Source organism: Malurus melanocephalus, unplaced genomic scaffold, assembly GCF_030028575.1.
Source record: "Malurus melanocephalus ecotype Western Australia unplaced genomic scaffold, MMel_1.1 scaffold_7, whole genome shotgun sequence".
In the NCBI taxonomy this organism is placed as follows: Eukaryota; Metazoa; Chordata; class Aves; order Passeriformes; family Maluridae; genus Malurus; species Malurus melanocephalus.
The window spans coordinates 614062-630455 of record NW_026623239.1 but is presented as its reverse complement, the minus strand read 5'-3'; the positions used below and the strand labels follow the sequence as shown (position 1 = coordinate 630455).

General features: G+C 38.0%; 2 protein-coding genes across 5 annotated transcripts in view; both read left to right on the top strand.

The window, feature by feature from the left end:
- The window catches only part of DMXL1 (Dmx like 1), a 74160-nt gene extending 60286 nt beyond the window's left edge, over positions 1 to 13874 (top strand). For 2 of the 4 annotated variants that reach the window (XM_057372195.1, XM_057372229.1), the window contains 10 exons: positions 805 to 891; positions 1509 to 1630; positions 1734 to 1875; positions 5966 to 6026; positions 6518 to 6645; positions 6815 to 6907; positions 7371 to 7462; positions 8364 to 8416; positions 9456 to 9673; positions 10052 to 13874. In XM_057372195.1, coding sequence (XP_057228178.1) covers positions 805 to 891; positions 1509 to 1630; positions 1734 to 1875; positions 5966 to 6026; positions 6518 to 6645; positions 6815 to 6907; positions 7371 to 7462; positions 8364 to 8416; positions 9456 to 9673; positions 10052 to 10276 — 1221 coding nt within the window. In that variant the 3' untranslated portion in view covers positions 10277 to 13874. The remainder of the gene's footprint in view (positions 1 to 804; positions 892 to 1508; positions 1631 to 1733; positions 1876 to 5965; positions 6027 to 6517; positions 6646 to 6814; positions 6908 to 7370; positions 7463 to 8363; positions 8417 to 9455; positions 9674 to 10051) is intronic. The other 2 variants (XM_057372204.1, XM_057372211.1) reach the window with 1 other exon arrangement.
- Positions 13875 to 15294: 1420 nt separating this feature from the next.
- The window catches only part of TNFAIP8 (TNF alpha induced protein 8), a 58409-nt gene continuing 57309 nt past the window's right edge, over positions 15295 to 16394 (top strand). Inside the window, exon 1 of the mRNA XM_057372166.1 lies at positions 15295 to 15395. Within this exon, the coding sequence (XP_057228149.1) occupies position 15395 (1 nt within the window). The 5' untranslated portion in view covers positions 15295 to 15394. The remainder of the gene's footprint in view (positions 15396 to 16394) is intronic.

Genomic DNA, 16394 nt, shown 5'->3' with positions numbered 1-16394 from the left:
TCCATATTCTTTATGCTTTCTTTTTTCTTTCACACAAAACCAGTGAAGACAGAAATGTGAACACTCTATGGTGTCCTTGGGCTACCTTGTTACTATTAATTATGTGATAAAGCAGTGTAAGCAAGTAGGTAATTAGAACTGACTGGGGGAAAAGTAATTTTAATTTCCTGCAGGTTTGTTCATCACAACATACAGATCATGGTTTTGTGTCTGTTTGCCACTGCAATTTTGTGCAGTGTTCTATACATAAAATCAAGTATAAATTTTGTTTTGACATAAAAAAGGTACTTCTTGGCTATGTTTTTTCACACTTTGGGAAAGACCATTTGCAATTTTTTGACTGAAAAATATTACTGTTTTGCAACTAAAAACTATGAATTTGAAGATGAGAGGCTGGAAATAGTACTGAAATAATTATTTGTTGGTTTTTTTATATTTAAACATAACATTTGTAATTCAGATTTAAAATCTCAGGTCACGAGTAGTTTGGCAGTGCTATTGCTTTTACTGTAAAATTATTTTGTAACCACAGCAGTCTGGGTCTGTAAACTAGCAATACTTACAGTACTGAGCTTTATAATTTTGAAAAGGACTGCGACAGTGCAGGTAAAGTTTAGAGTTTTGTTGTGCACTGGCACGTATCTGGATGCATTTCTAAAATACAAAATGGCAGACAATATTCAAATCCAACATTGGACCATTTTAAGAAAAAAAGCCAAAAACATTGTTTGGTCTCTGTACTTCCAGTAAATGTGGTGTTGCGCAGGTATTTACATTTAACTGTGCTTTGCTTTTTAAATACAGATAGAAACAGATTTGGGATACCCAGGTGGCAAGGCAAGAATAATCCATAAAGAGTCTGATATCATTACTGCTTTTGCAGTCAATAAGGTAAGTATAAAGGAGGTAGAATAATCAAATTGTGTAATTCCACCTGATATAGAGTCCCACTATGACTGGGTGAGATTGGTAAAAGCAGCAGGATGGCTGGCAAAGCCTGTTACAACTTTTAGCTGTCCCTTCTCTAAGGCACTTCAAAATTATCTTTTCATAAACAGTTATCCTACAAATCCTTGTCTTTTTCTGTTGTGCAGTGGATTGATGGAAGGAGAGGTGGCTTCTGCTTTTTTTTTTAAAGCTTGTCCCTTTCTGTCAAACAGGAAGTAATCTTTTCTTCCCTGTTCAGCCATGTGACCCTTCAGAACGGGAGGAGGGGAGCCTGGTTGTAAGCCTTGTAGTATAGTTACCTGTTACTTATCCTCCGAGAAAAGCAAGGACATTGAGAGGTGTAAGATGAAAATAGTGTGTGATACTATCCCAGATGCAAACCAGTTTTAAAAGGAAAAATGTCAAGTATAAACATACATAGATTTGTAGTTATAAATGTTAGGGGTTTGTAAATTAAGCGTATATTTTTGTGAGCAACAGTGCATTACCAGAAAAACTTAAATAAGCCCATTTATTAGTATTCCTTTTGCATCTTCCTGTATGTTTTTTTTTTTCCCCAGGCAAATCGAAACTGCATTGCAATAGCATCAAGTCACGATATTCAGGAATTGGATGTTTCTGCAATTTTAGCTACGCAAATCTATACCTGGGTTGATGATGATACGGAAATAGAAAATAAAGGGTATATGTTCTTTGTTTTTGATATCATACTCGACTGTGTATGAATGAGAGTAACAAATCATGGTGTTTGGAATCTTAATGTAAAATGTTTCTTTCATTTATAGGGCTGATGATTTCCTAGTTATACATGCTCGTGATGATCTGGTAAATGTTCAGGGAACCACTCCTTACACTCATAGTAATCCTGGCACACCTATCAATATGCCTTGGCTCGGTAGTACACAAACTGGCAGGGGTGCATCTGTGGTAAGTCATTTGCCAAAGATGATCTTTATGTATTCCATCTACTTCTCTCCCTTTCTCTGTTCTGTCTTGCTTGATATATTTTACAATTAACGTATAACTAAATATAGCCTTTCTGTGTAATTGAGCTGTATTTATTTATAACAATTCACTTAATAGGTTAAAACAATGCACACAATTTAAGGGACCTACTAAAAAGCAAACCTTTTAGTCAAGTCATGTGATTTTTTAAATACATAATCTAAAAATGAAAAATCAGAATTTAGGTAAGAAGTTGCACTGTAAATTCTTCTTTAATGGTTTGAATCCAAATGGTCTATTTGAAAAACATATATTCAGCAGGTTTCAGAAAATAAATTCATAAGGATTCGGTTGAAATATTTACACAAAATATTTTCTTGGCTTTTATTTTAAGCATTATTTTTAACTTCATTCTGAGTTTTAGGAAGAGATTTGTGTCTGGAATGAAGCTTGGCCCTAAGCAAAAAGCTATTAGGTTAGATTTAATTCAGATCAAATGATAATTGTAGTCTGGCCATTGACATTCTTAGTTCCTGTGGAGCATTGATACAGACCCCTTGATTAGCTGGCTGGGAGATTCTTGTTTGGAAACACTTAAGTGAGCTGAAATGGTCATACAAGACACCAGTATCTCTGAGTCTCTCTGCACATGGAGTGCACAAAGTGGAGTTTTTCTGAAGAATCAAATGCATTAAGTCTTGGGACTTGGCTGCACTTTGTGTCATTTAACAGTTCAAAGCAAGTTGATAACTGGTGGCATAATGAAATAACTGTAAGTTAATTAATACTGTAGTTCACTTTTGAAAGTAGCTGATGCACAGAAGGGGTAAATAAGGAAAAAGCATTATAAGAGTGGTAAGGTTTTCCACAGATAGAAGTGGGTTTTGTGTCATACCCACACTTCTGCTTTGAGTTTAGGAACTAGTGATCCTGCATGCCAGCATTACAGCTCTGCTGTCACAATCAGGTCTCTTCTTTGAATGCCTTTGCCGCTATCTCCTCTCACTTCTGTTTTTTAAATGTATATATATTTATATGTACATACGGAATTTTTGTGTTTGTGTTATTTCTCGACATTAAGTAATTGCATAATCTTTTAATGTAAACTGTATTTACATGACCTTCTATTTTGCATGTAGTAAAATTTTCTTCCTAAAAATATTTGTCTGTGCTTGTGTTCAATGAATTTGCTGTTAAACTGGGACCTAAATTTTGTCTGGCGTACTGTTTGACTGTGGCAGAGAACCAGCTACAGCACAGAACGACACCTGCCCGCTAGGGAGGGAAGTCAGAGGTACCTAATGAAGGACAAAGTAAATCAAAGAAGAAATAGGGATTATTGGGAGGAAATACTGTTGCTGTGAAATAAGTCAAACTGGGGAGAAAAGCAGCTTCACTAAGACCTTTCTTTTGCTACTATTTGCTACTTTGTTCCTTCAGATACTGCTGATTCTTGCTGTCATCTTTGCTTTTCCATAATGTGTGGCCCGTTTATCAGTTGTAGCCCACTGTTCCATACCATTTACTGGCTTTTCAGTCTCGTCTTTTCTTCGCTTTCATCAACAAGGGGCACTATTGGACTTCACTTACTCAGGCTGTTAAGGTTTTACTAGCTCTAAGGATTTTCTGTGACCCTTTGCTGTTTCTTGTTACACAGTTCATGCTAGGTTAGTAAGTTAAAGCCCCAGACACTTCAGCACTCTCTGTTTACACAGTTCTTACAGGAGGTGTTTGTAAGAGAGCCTTGAAGGAAATAATATGTACCTTACAGCTATGAAACTCAGGTAATGTTACCTACAGCTTGTCATACAAGTCAGTGTGACTGACACCAGTGGTGTGGATTTTAAGAGCATTTTTATTTTTCAGTCTTAGTGTATATTAGGCCCAAAGCTCCCAGCTCTCCAGCAAAGCAACCCATGYTCTAGCCCTGATCAGCTTTTCTAAGGGGAGACTGAGGGCTAGCAATATCAAGTGTCAGTTACATTAGTAATGGCAGTATTTGCATTTGATAATTGTACTTGTCTTCTAAATTGATACTGCACCAAAGAGTTACGTTAGTGTAGTCTTTCAAAGGCATATTTCTCTCTGTAAGTTTGCATTTTTCCAAAGCATTTCTGCCAGCAGTTAAGAGGTCACGGTGTGTGCTTAGATGTTGAATGGAGGAAGATGACTTCCATTGACTTCTGGGTAAAAGTTAGTAGCTCTAAAACTTAACACAGCCCTTCATTTCAGTGAAGAAATAGAGTGAACGTGAACTATTGTTCTTCCATTTATGTATAGAAGATAGGTTTTACGTTTAGAGGGCAAAGTATTGCAATTCTAAGTGCTCATACCAATCTGTAAATGTTTAAAGAGTATCATTCTCTGTTGTCTAATCTTAAATTTTGAAGTGTATATATAGTTTTACCAAGCCATTTGGCTCTTTTCCTTGACATTTAAAGTACTTAGAGAAAGGGAAATATGTATTTCAAGATCATATTTTTTATGTTTAGGAAAGTGTTTTGAAATGAATTTGAGTAACTGAGGGACRTAAGGCTTTTCTCTTCAACAAATGATAAAGCTTTGAGAATTGAAAATCTAAGTCTGCTTCCAAAATGTAATTAAGAGGATTGCAGTTATTCCATTAATCCAAAAGCGGGGAAGTTTTTRCAAGAAAGTAAATTATTTCCCTTCCAAGTGCTTTTCCTCATTTTTGTTTGCAAAATGTTAATTTAGAGGCTATTTCTTTTAAAGTCCATGGATGGTATTTAGCAATGTGAAGCACATGAAAATTTGTAATTCATGCCTCCTTCCAGATGACACCATGATATAATTGGAGGCCAGGGGAGAACAGCATACTTGAAATACCTCATCACTGTCTGCTGCCCCATGACAAAGCAGTGTTAAAATTCTGTACAAAATTATAGCAGTTGAAAGTCACAGTTGGATTCAGTGATTAAAGTCTTTTCCAACCTAAGTGTTTGTCTGAAAATAGTTCAGTGCCAGCTTGCTGTTGGTGTGTGGTAAGTGGCATGCTGCTGTGTTGCAGATGAGTGCCCTGGCAACAAAATTTCGTATGTGTTTTCATTTGAAGTTAACACATGCCACAAATATAAATTATGCCTTTCTCAAATGCTGAGGTAAATAATACATGCATGACCAACCCAAATACAACAATTTTCTGTTGAAAAGACAGTCCTCAAAGTAGTCAGATAATTTTGAGAGCTATCGGGAAATAAAAGAATGAAAGCTTAACTTTGACATTAAAGGAAAGAAAAGAAAGGGACATCACATGCACAGATACATTTCCCCAATTAAAAAATCCCTACTGTTTTTTCCCCTTTGTGTGTTGGATGTATAATTTAAATGGATGGGGTTTAAATATAATTGTCTAAAGTCTCCAATCCCCTTCACACATTGAATTCTTCCCAGTAGAAAATAATAAAAGAAGGAAAACTAAATCTTGGTAATGTACCTTGCGCAAAGCAAAGTTTATAATTTAGGAACAAACATGGTACTGAAAATTCATTGGATCTGTATTTGTGAAATTATAACATGAAGATTTTTTTAATTTATATTTTTTTATACCAGTTGCTAGGCATATTGCTTATTCTGGATGGCCGCAAATAGCCACTTTTCAATCAATGGCAATAAATTAACTAGACTTAAAAATAGATATATTCCTTCCTATTTTTTACTTCTGTTAAAGTTTGTTTACCTCTTTCTTTACATGCTTCTGCCTCTCTCTTGCTTATCTTACAATATTCAGGAATATTCCAATAAATTTAATGGAATCAGAAAGGAATTGGCAAGAAAAGAGGTAAGACTGCAGTCTAAGGAGTGTTTGTATTTGGATCCATACGTTTCTGAAGCAAAAGTTTAATATTTATCTAGATGCATAAAGCTGCAAAAGTGTTAACATCTACATTAGTCTTGGAAGACACTGACTTCTCTCTGAATCTTTAAACCCAGTACTTGTTTTCAGTAGGAAGTTTGATAGGAAACAACTTTCTGCAATCACTAATTACTAGTTTGATAAATTTTTGCTCTGTAATACTATTTAATTGTTTTCTATTTATTGTATATTGAACAGATGCTCAAGAAAGCTATTAATAATGTCAGAAGAATGGCTTCTCATCCAACACTGCCATATTGTAAGTTCAGGTTTTTTTTAAAAAGAGAAAAGTTATCTAAAGATTATGTATTTCTGACTTACCTGTTCCTTGGCATGCTGCAGTTTTGTACTAGCACAGCAGCTGATTGTATGTTTTGAAAGTTGTTTATAAGCCATGCTTACTGTAACTTACTTTTCATTTTAAAAAACAATACTGGAGATATGAAATAGCCTTTGGAAACAGTGATACAGCACTTTTTGCTCTAAGATGTATTTCTCATTTATTTGTTACTAGAATGAAAGATGGTAGAAATAAGTAAATAGCTTCATATTTCAGTACCACCTAAATACAATTCTTAATTAAATAATGGATAATATGACTTTAAATTGCAATGACACGTCCTGCTCCTACACCAAGCCAGATGCTATGGCATAATTTTGGCACTAGTTATTTTGAGTTGGTGTCAGTTTTTTTTAAATTTTAAAAGCTACAACTCTTGTGACAAGTCATGTAAATGTTTTCTGTTGCAGACCTGACAGGTGCTCAAGATGGTAGTGTAAGAATGTTTGAATGGGGTCATGCACAGCAAATCACATGTTTTCGTTCTGGTGGCAATTCAAGAGTAACTCGAATGAGATTCAATTATCAAGGAAATAAGGTAGCTGACAAAATGCTTGTATACTCATTCTCTTCTCCCCTCTACCAGTATAACTGTAAAGTAGCAAAAACATGACATTCTTCAAATTAGAAGTATTTTCTCAAAATTGTGGATATTTTCTCTGCAATACAAACATATGTATTTATTATTACTGTATATTTTCTTTCAGTTTGGAATTGTTGATGCTGATGGATATATAAGTTTATATCAAACAAATTGGAAATGTTGCCCACTTACTGGAACTTCACCTAAACCATATTTGGTAAGATGAATACTAAATCAGCTTCCATGAACTTGTGTTGTGCTCTTACTTCTTTCCCCCATCAGAATAACTGGGAGAGGGCAAGGATTATGCTGATAACCATATTAATCAGGATTAAGTTACGTATTGTTGCTGTTCTGTGATCTTTATGACAGACAGGTTCTTACAGTCTAATCATAACTACTAAAAGTGGAGAGTTGAAAATGTAACATGAGATCTGATACAACTTTAATGTTCACTGAGATTTGTCAATGATTGTCAGTTGTCAATTAATTGACAGTTACACAGGATTGCAGAATATAATTACATGAAAAAGGTTTCACAAGGTACATCAATGCCTTTATATCCCATATTCTTTAAATTTCTTACCTTACCTTACCTTATCAAGGAAGTGTTTAATATTTCCTGCTTGCACAAAATAGTTTCTCTTTAATTAATTAAATTTCTAACTGCAATTTTTCAGACATGGCAGTGTCACAACAAAACAGCCAATGACTTTGTTTTCATCAGTTCATCATCTTTGATAGCTACAGCAGGATTTTCTTCTGACAACAGGTAAAATCTGTTGTGATAATACACAAAAAAGGTCCCATATTTTCTCTCCCTTTTTTTTTTTTTTAAATGATTCTTCTTAAGCAATTTAAGAGTACTTCTGCTTGATTTCTTTCTTGGTGGGAGGGGGAGAGAAGCAATGTTGGCAGCTAAATTCATGTGCCTATTAAAGGAGGTTTCACAGGGATGCACAGATACTSTGCTCACGTTCCATATGAGGAAGGGAAGTAGAGAGAACGAGGTCTTGAGTGCCTCTGCTGGGAATTCAGTGAGGGATGTGTAGGAATGGCTCAAAACTGAGTCCAGGGGACGTTGAGACTGAACATCAGGAAAAATTTTATTACAAAGAGGGTCAGATGCTGGAACAGGTTCTTTGAGAGGTGGCCAGTGCCCCAAGCCTGTCAGGTTTTAGGCATTTGGACAATGCCATTAATGACATGCTTTAACTTCTGGTCAGCCCTGAAGGTGTCAGGTGGGCAGACTACAGGATCCTTCAAGACCCCTTCCAGCTGAACTATTCTGTTCTGTTCTACTCACATGAACCTGTCTGAAATATTTTTATAGCTGTAGGGAATTTGCGTAGCTCTTCATTTCTCATTTGTTTTTGCAAGTAAGTATTGATCAAAAAATACCACAAGCTGCTTACATTCCTATGAATTCAGCTACATGAGAGTGTTTACATGAATCCTTTATGGGTATAGCCAGTTGTAGAATGATTGTGTAGAAGGCATGTTCTTGCAGTGTATGTTCAACTATGGAACTATTTGGGGTCTGCTCTAAACTAATCACTGGAAATCTGTTTACATTGCTTTTGTGCCTGAAACAACCTTTTTAAGGTACAGGTAACTTTTGAAGTGTTCAGAATAACATTTGTTGCTGAATTAAGCTATATTTTTTTCTACAGAAATATTTGTCTTTGGGATACTCTGGTTTCTCCTACAAATAGCATGGTGCATGGTAAGTAAAATACAGCAACCAAAATATCTGACTGCAGTATAAAAAAGGTGTATTTGTGTGTCTACCTRTCTGGAAAAGTTACTGTGGGAAGTAGTTTTAACATGGTTAGTAAAATGTCATTCTTCCTTCCGTGTGAATGCACCAATGGGAATATAAAACCAGGTTCTATGTATATGATTGGTTTCAGGGACATGAGCACCTTCCTTTGAATACCTTCTGTCCTTGCACTACAAGTTGAAACCAGACATTTCTGTTCTTTTTTAAAGGTTCTGAGCAGCTTTAGAACAGTTACGCTTCTAAGCAGAATTTTGGAGGTGCAATAAATATTTGGCTGGGTTTCATTAGCTTTATTACTAATATTTTGTTGCAAGTAACACAACAAATGCATTTTAATATCTGAAATGCAGTATTAAGATCACCGAGTTGTGAACTCCCTGTACTTAAAATATGGTGAATGCTTTAGTGTATGTGAGAGGCACGGGGAATTTGTAAACGTAAATTTATTGGCCCTTTGAACTACAAGTACAGTGTAAAAGGGTGTATTCTGGTAATTGTAATTTTCATTCATTTTTCCCACTCATTTAGGGGAGTAAACGTATTCAAATAAATGTGGAAAAAAAGCAAATTAGCATTAAAATGACCWGCGGAAACTTGCAATATATTTGGACAGGTAGTTCAGGAGGAATTTCTGATGGGTATTATATGACTTAAAAAAACAGACAAATCTGTTAATAGCGGATTATTAAAATAGCCTGTTTCCAATTTTGTTTGTGAGTTTGTGATTACACCAGGAAAGAATAAAAGAGTATAATTTTTTTAATAGTGGTTTTAATTGCTTAATTTGAAAATACTGCACCTTCAGAATGTCTTCTGGGAACCTGGATTTACATGTTTATGGTACTGCAATAAGTAGGCTGGTGGTAGTCAGTTGAATTACAGCATCAAAGTCAGTGTCACTACTGTCTTGAACCATTAGAGGTTGATGGAAAATTGAAGTTAGAACTGTGTTTTATTTAAATTACTTTTCTTTGGCTTTCAGCTTTTATCTGTCATGATAGTGGAGCAACTGTGCTAGCATATGCTCCAAAACATCAGTTGTTAATTTCTGGAGGCAGAAAAGGCTTTACCTGTGTAATTGATCTTCGCCAAAAGCAGCAGCAACAGTTACTCCAGAGTCATGATTCTCCAGTCAAAGCAATTGCTGTTGATCCTACAGAAGAGTATTTTGTCACGGGATCTGCTGAAGGCAACATAAAGGTATTAATGAGAGGGAGGGAGTGGAGATGATTTGTTCATGTGGAAAAAATCTTGTTCAGGTGTGGAACCATCAGGTGTCTTATTTACTGCATTCGTTCTCAACCCTGACTTTGATATTTACTAATTTAATAATGAAATGTCTGTCTTGCCTCCTTTTAATACAATCCTTCTTTTAATTAGTCTCTCCAGATATTTCCTATTACAGAAAGTGAATGTTAGTATTCTATAAACCTGTCATTACAGATTGTCTTCTTTTACAGTAAGTGTCAGAAAAATAAATGCAAAATATAGTCCAAGTCCTCCACAATTCATTGCTAATGATTATTAAGATCAGAGTCATTATCCTTATAAGAGATTCATGTTTTGATGCTTTTCCAGGTGTGGAGTCTGTCTACATTTAATCTTCTTCACACTTTCATCAATGAGCATGCCCGACAGTCTCTCTTCAGAAACATTGGGACAGGAGTCATGCAAATTGAGACAGGACCAGCAAATCACATATTCTCCTGTGGTGCTGATGGAACAGTAAAGATGAGAATCTTGCCTGATAGATTCAGCCCTTTAAAGGATGTGTTAAAAAATGATGTGAAGTTTATGATCTAATGTTTTTCTCAGAATAATGAATAACATTCCCCTTCTGCCTCCCTGAAAATATTTTTCCTGGAACTAACCAACAAAGCAGATGCACAATGATAGCTTGTGACAAAGATGTTTTGGGGATTTTTCTTTCTCTGCCCCCGCTTCCCTATTTATTAATTACCTGGAGCTTTTAGTCCGTGATGCACTAATGCCTTAAAGACTAACAAGGTCCTTCACATTTTGATCATTGCCTAAAATAAAAGCTAAATATGACTCCAAATTACATAGTTATAATATTAAAATGTTGCTGAAGTGGTTTACTCTTCTTCTTGAGGCAGTTGCACTCTCACCTTGAGTGTACCACCTGGGCTTGACCTCTGCTTGTATTCAACACCTGGCCACTTTGTAAAAGCATCTCTGTCCTGATCGAAACCTTAGGTAATGCTTTTTCACTGTGGTAACCATACATGTTTCTCTTCTCAATTTGTTTAGTGAGCCAAAAAAAATTTATACCTATGTGCAGAAGAGAAACAAAGTCTGTAGGAGTGAATACTCCTGGTCATGCAAGCATTAATCTAACAAGCCACTCTCTCTCCATTCCTGGAATCGAGGCTATTTACCTCTCTAACTTGCCTGATCTCCTTCCTCTCATCTAGGGTATAAGAAACTGAAGGATGTTCTGTAACTTGTCTTCTGTTCTATAGCTTGAATCACTGCCATCAGGATGGCAGATTTACCTTTTAAAAATAAATATATTTTTGACCCTGAACACTCCCTTTACAAAAACAAAGTGTAAATATGAATGAATATCTTCCTAGTAAAATAGTCAAGATTATGTGTGAAGCCTTAGACTTGATAAAAAAAGATACAGGAAGATACTGCTTTAGGATATGGCACTAGAATTTCTTCAAAGACTATTTATTTAGGTGTCTGTAGAGGAAATAAAAGAAAAACCCATCCTAATTTATTTCTACTTTTTTTTCCAGTAAGACTTTTATTTAGCCCAAAGATAGTTCATTCTTAGCACTTACATTCTTGTTTGTCTAGTTTTCCTAAGTACTTTACAAAAGGAAAAAGGAAAAAGTACTTCAAAAGCAAAGTGCTTCTACACTGTCAGTCTTTCTTTCCTGATATTTATGTTTACATCTGGTGTCAGATGAAAGAAAACTAATTGAAAAGGATAGATGTAGAGGGGATTTTTTGCCAAATTTATAACCTGCATAACTTAAATGTTTGACCAAATTATTAATGCACAAGGCCTTTACTTTTGTTTTTTTTTAAGTCGGCTCAACTGTTTCTGTATGTATTTTGGTTTACTTTTCCTTACTTGAGAGCTTGACAAAGGTTTAATTTGTAAATTAGATGTGAGGCTGAATTACTTGAATGCCAATGGTGTACTTTTTGCTAAAAGATATTTTGTGAAATATAGCACCAAGATATTAACTGTAAAATAAACTTGTCAAATTATGGAACTATGGGGATAAATAAAGCATAGCAGAAATGAAGGGCTTGTATAATGAAATATGTAACATTCTCAGGATGCTTTTATCTTAAGAATATAAAGTTGTTTAAAAAGATTTTGTAAAATGTATTAAGGTCATTTTAAATGTGTGTTTCGCAAGTTGCAGTGCAAACACTATGAAGGTTTATATGCACATAACCTGAATTTTCAAATTGTGCAATAAAAAGAATGTGAATGTTTTGCCATGAAGAAACATGTGACAGCATTTCAAACTGGTACAGCTGTTCAGTGGTTCAATTGTAATTGTTCTTCCTTAACACTTATAGATTGAAATTGAGCTTGATATCGAAACAGTTTAAGTACAGTGATGGGCCAGAAAAGTGACTAAAAGTGACACCACCTTACAAAACAGACTTGTCCCGTGAGTATTGTGTTATCCACTCAGTGGCTGAGTTTCTAATATTCTTTATTCTTGTGGAAGAAGGAAAACAGTGGAGTAAACAGTAGCACACTTCTTTAGAATCAGCTGAAACCCTGACTTTTTAGCTGCTTATATACATGCGTCAGTTTTATACACCCACTGAACTAACAAAGTTACATGTGCAAAAATCATGGCAGTATTATATAATTATGTCCTTGATGTTTTGTCCTTAAATATTTATATCTCATTAGCTTTAATACTCCAAGCTCAAATCTATTGTACTGGCAATCACAAAAAGCTGTCTTACCATCTGCGAACTGAGCAGGTTTTAAATGTAATTTGCCAAGACATACAATGTTGTCATTTTTCCGAGTAAAGCTGCACTTTGAAAAAACCTGGCAAACTTATGCTTATACCAGAAAAGTACTGACCATGAACAGGCATTTCCAATAATGTTTATAATTACCATAAGCTAGTCTCAAAAGTAAATTATGTAAAATCACAATGTGTTTGCCACACCTTTATAATCTTTCCAATAAATCCTGCAGAAACTCAACCCTCTAGAGTTCCATGTTGCTGCTACTTCATTTACAAATCAGTTGTTAGCTTGCATATTGTTCATTGATGTTTAACTATTGTATGACAAATTATCAGTAGCTTTCTTGTAATGATGAAGTCAAAATGAGTTAAATTCTGTTGTATCTGAAACTCGTAAAGGGACAATTTCAACTTTGCATGTAGTCATTGGAAAGAAATTAACTCGAAACCGTCTGGCTGTTGCCCTTAACTTCCACTGACTTTTGTCCTCCAGCAATTACTGTTTTTTCCCTGTCGCTACGCAAGTTAGTCAAACTTAAGGGTACTAGTGCCTACAGAGGGCCCTGTGCTTAAAGTAGCCACATGCACAAATTGAACGTAAAATTTGCATTTGCCAGTGCTTAATCAATAACGATTTGTTGTCCAGACAAAATAATTTAGCTTGTAGTTGATAATGTCCCTTTTAAATATCATAGGCTGGGAGTTGTGACTTGTGTTTGTGTAACAATACATAATGCTGTCGGAGTGTGTCATTCCTGTGTTGCTAACTGATTCCATTACCTCAGATACATGATCCAAATTCTTTCTGATTACTTCAGTACGTTGTAAAGCTAAAACTCTGGCCATTCGGGTACTTAAACTGGCTTGCTGTGTGACTTTACTCCAGAAAATTCTCAGCCAACAGCTGACATTGTGGGATATTGATGGAGAAAGGTGAAATAGGTGCAGACTTTGTACCACACCAAGGTGGTGCAGGGTGAGGTCATACAAGTTCTACTGCGTTTTAGGAACCTCAGAACCAGTGGCAGGAAATAAACTATGGAGATATCCTACACTAGTACCCCCTTCCTCTTTCGAGCACCCAGTGTTAGATTAGATGCAATAGTTACGAAAAAGCAACAGTGATTAAGGGGAAATAAGCTTGGAGATTATACATTCTYCAAGGTAATTATTTTAAAATGTTTATTTTTACTAAAAATAGCAAAACCATCGCTAATGGCAGGTTCAGCACACTGATCAAACTACTTTCTATAAAATAAAGATATTGATTTATGAAGTTTCTTAGTCTTTGTTATTCCTCCCATTTCTAGCTCTAAAATGTGTATGATTCCAGTATTTCTCTTTTTTTCCTAATGCCTTACTGTCTCACACTTTATCTTTCCGTGTACTAGCTTTTTGGTGTTTTGGGGCTGTTTTGGTGTTGGGTGCTGGTTTCTTGATTTTTTTTTCAATGCATAAATCACAGAAAGATTAAAACTAAGTTATTTTGCAGTGGAATGAGGATGATGTGATGGCACTTACTGTGTTCTGCCACAGCTTAACTTTTGATGCCCCTTTTCTGTTTCATTTAAGCTTGCATGCCTGTGGAGGTTTTGGGGAGCTTCAGCCATCTCTACGTTCCCAGCTGTAGGAGGGATGCAAGGATAGTGGGCCTGTTACAATCTGATTAGTGAGAGCTGCCCAAATTAAGGTGCAAACGAGATGAAATGCCACTTCAACAATACTGACTTGATTTTGTAGCTTTGATTGTGTAGGAGAAAAAGAGAGAGATACTAGCAGAAGACTGCCACCACCTGTGGATTTGGCGGTGCCCTGTTGGTCCTTTTTCACCTTTGGCTTCTCAGTGATGAGCTGGGGGTCCTAGTTCATTCTTGGTTTGGCAAGTTCTGTGTAGAGAAGAGTGCTGGGTACACAAGATCAGCCACTGACTGAAAACTTTTCACTGTGCATTTTAGCAAACAAAGCAATTACTTCTTATAGGCTACACGATGCATAGTTCTCTCAGAATTAAACCTTCCATGGTTAATGATTCCATTGCTTCCTGTGCTAATTAGGTCTTTCTCTTTTGAGTCAATGGGTTTCTTAGTTCGGAGGGCTATGAGCTGGTGGTTGCAATCTYCTGCTGCTGGAATTACCATCCAGTCAAAGATGCTTGTAGCACAGTTGCTGAACTGTATTTGTTAAGTGTCCTCCTTATCTTGGGAGTTCTGCCAGATGTCCTTGTGGCCTGTGAGTTTTGCATTTTTTGTATCCACTTGCAGTGGTACATCCTTCTTCCCAAGCTTTGTTAACCTCCCCCTAGGTCACAGAACAGTACTGCCTTTCTACAGTCCAAGTTCCTGGTGTCCACAGAGGCCCGTTCGGGACAATTTCGGAGGCTGTGGATGGTTGCAGAGACCGTCTGCCCCGTGCCTTGGGATGATCTTTCTTCGGTGGTAGGTGTGTAAGCTGCTGCTTTCCAGTCTGTCCCAGCAGGARTGCATTGACCAGGTTGTGCTAACCAGATCTTGCCCCTGCCAAGCCTGGAATTAGCATCTTCTCGGCACAAATTCCTCTCTTCTCTAGTCTTGTAGAGTTTGACAGGCACTTTAACTCCGAACAACCCCTACTCCAGTCACACAGTGAGCAAAGTAAAGTACGCATCCCGTCAGGCTCCCAGCAGGCTGCTGCCAAAATTTAAAATATCTCATCGCACAGCTCCGTAAATATAAACAATTTTATTTAGGGTTTGGTAGTTGCCGCTTGGGCGAGAGGAGGCGGCGGGGGTCGAGCGGGACGGGCGGGCCCCGCCCCGGCCCGGGGCGATCTCAGGGCAGGGCAGGGCCGGGTGCCCGCCCCGCCCCGGTGCCGGCGGGGAGCCGGGAATTGCCGCCGCCGCCGCTCCGTTCCGCTCTGCTGTGCTCGGCACCGCCGCTCCTTCGCCGCCGCTCCGTGCACACACAGTAAGTGCGGCCGCTGCGCTCCGCGGGGCCTCGTSCCGTCCCSRTCCCGATCCCGATCCTGCTCCCCTCAGCTCCGGCCCCTGCCCTGCGCGCCCGCGGCAGCCGCGGCCGAGCGCTGGGGCTGGGCTGAACTGGGGCTGGGGCTGGGCTGAGCTGGGGCTGAGCTGAGCTGGGGCTGGGGGTGGGCTGGGCTGAGCTGGGGCTGAGCTGAGCTGAGCTGAGCCCGGGGCGCGAAAGGCTCTGGGGCCGGGGTGCTCCCGGAACCGCGCTCCAGGTGGGAGCTGCCCGGAACCACGCGGGGAGAATTTCCTCACGCGTCGATGAGTTTGGGTGAAGGCTGCCCTGTCCTGCTCTGCCCTGCCCTGCCCTGCCCTGCTCTGCTCGGGGATACCGAACCTCCGCCGCTTCTCCTGGGCTAGCTTTTTGCTGCTTTTCCGGAAATGTTTGTTTCTGTTCCCCTCGTCCGGATGTGCTTGGGAGCGCACAGGACTGATCTGTAGCTCCTGGGACAGGGGCAACAAGTGTGGTGATGCAGCTGAAGTCTGCACGGTGGTGGTAAAAGACAAACTTTCTGAGACGTGCTGGTTTGGCTTCAAAACTACTAGCAAAAATCCTGATATCCTGCCAGTAGAATTAGCTGTATATTATTTACGTACTACTAATTAAATAAGAGAGATCACAGTTCAATGTRGGCTTATCCCTTTTAGAAACCTGAACGGTCAGGCCTTCCACATAGGTCTGTGTGTCTGCAGAGGTGCATATTCACAGTCTTACCTGACCACGCTACGCACGGGTAGTGAAGCAAAGCGCAAATCCAAGTGATGCTTCCTTCTCTCTGCACGTGTCTTGTTTCACTTGGGCTCCTTTGCAAATTGTTTGTGTAACTGGTCAGTGAAACTCAGTGACAAACTGCCTGGCCAAAACTTCTCCCAGCGGTATCCCAGCTGGCTGGGTTGACTGCCAACTCTGTCTTTTGTCAGTTCTAAATAGGAAATTTGC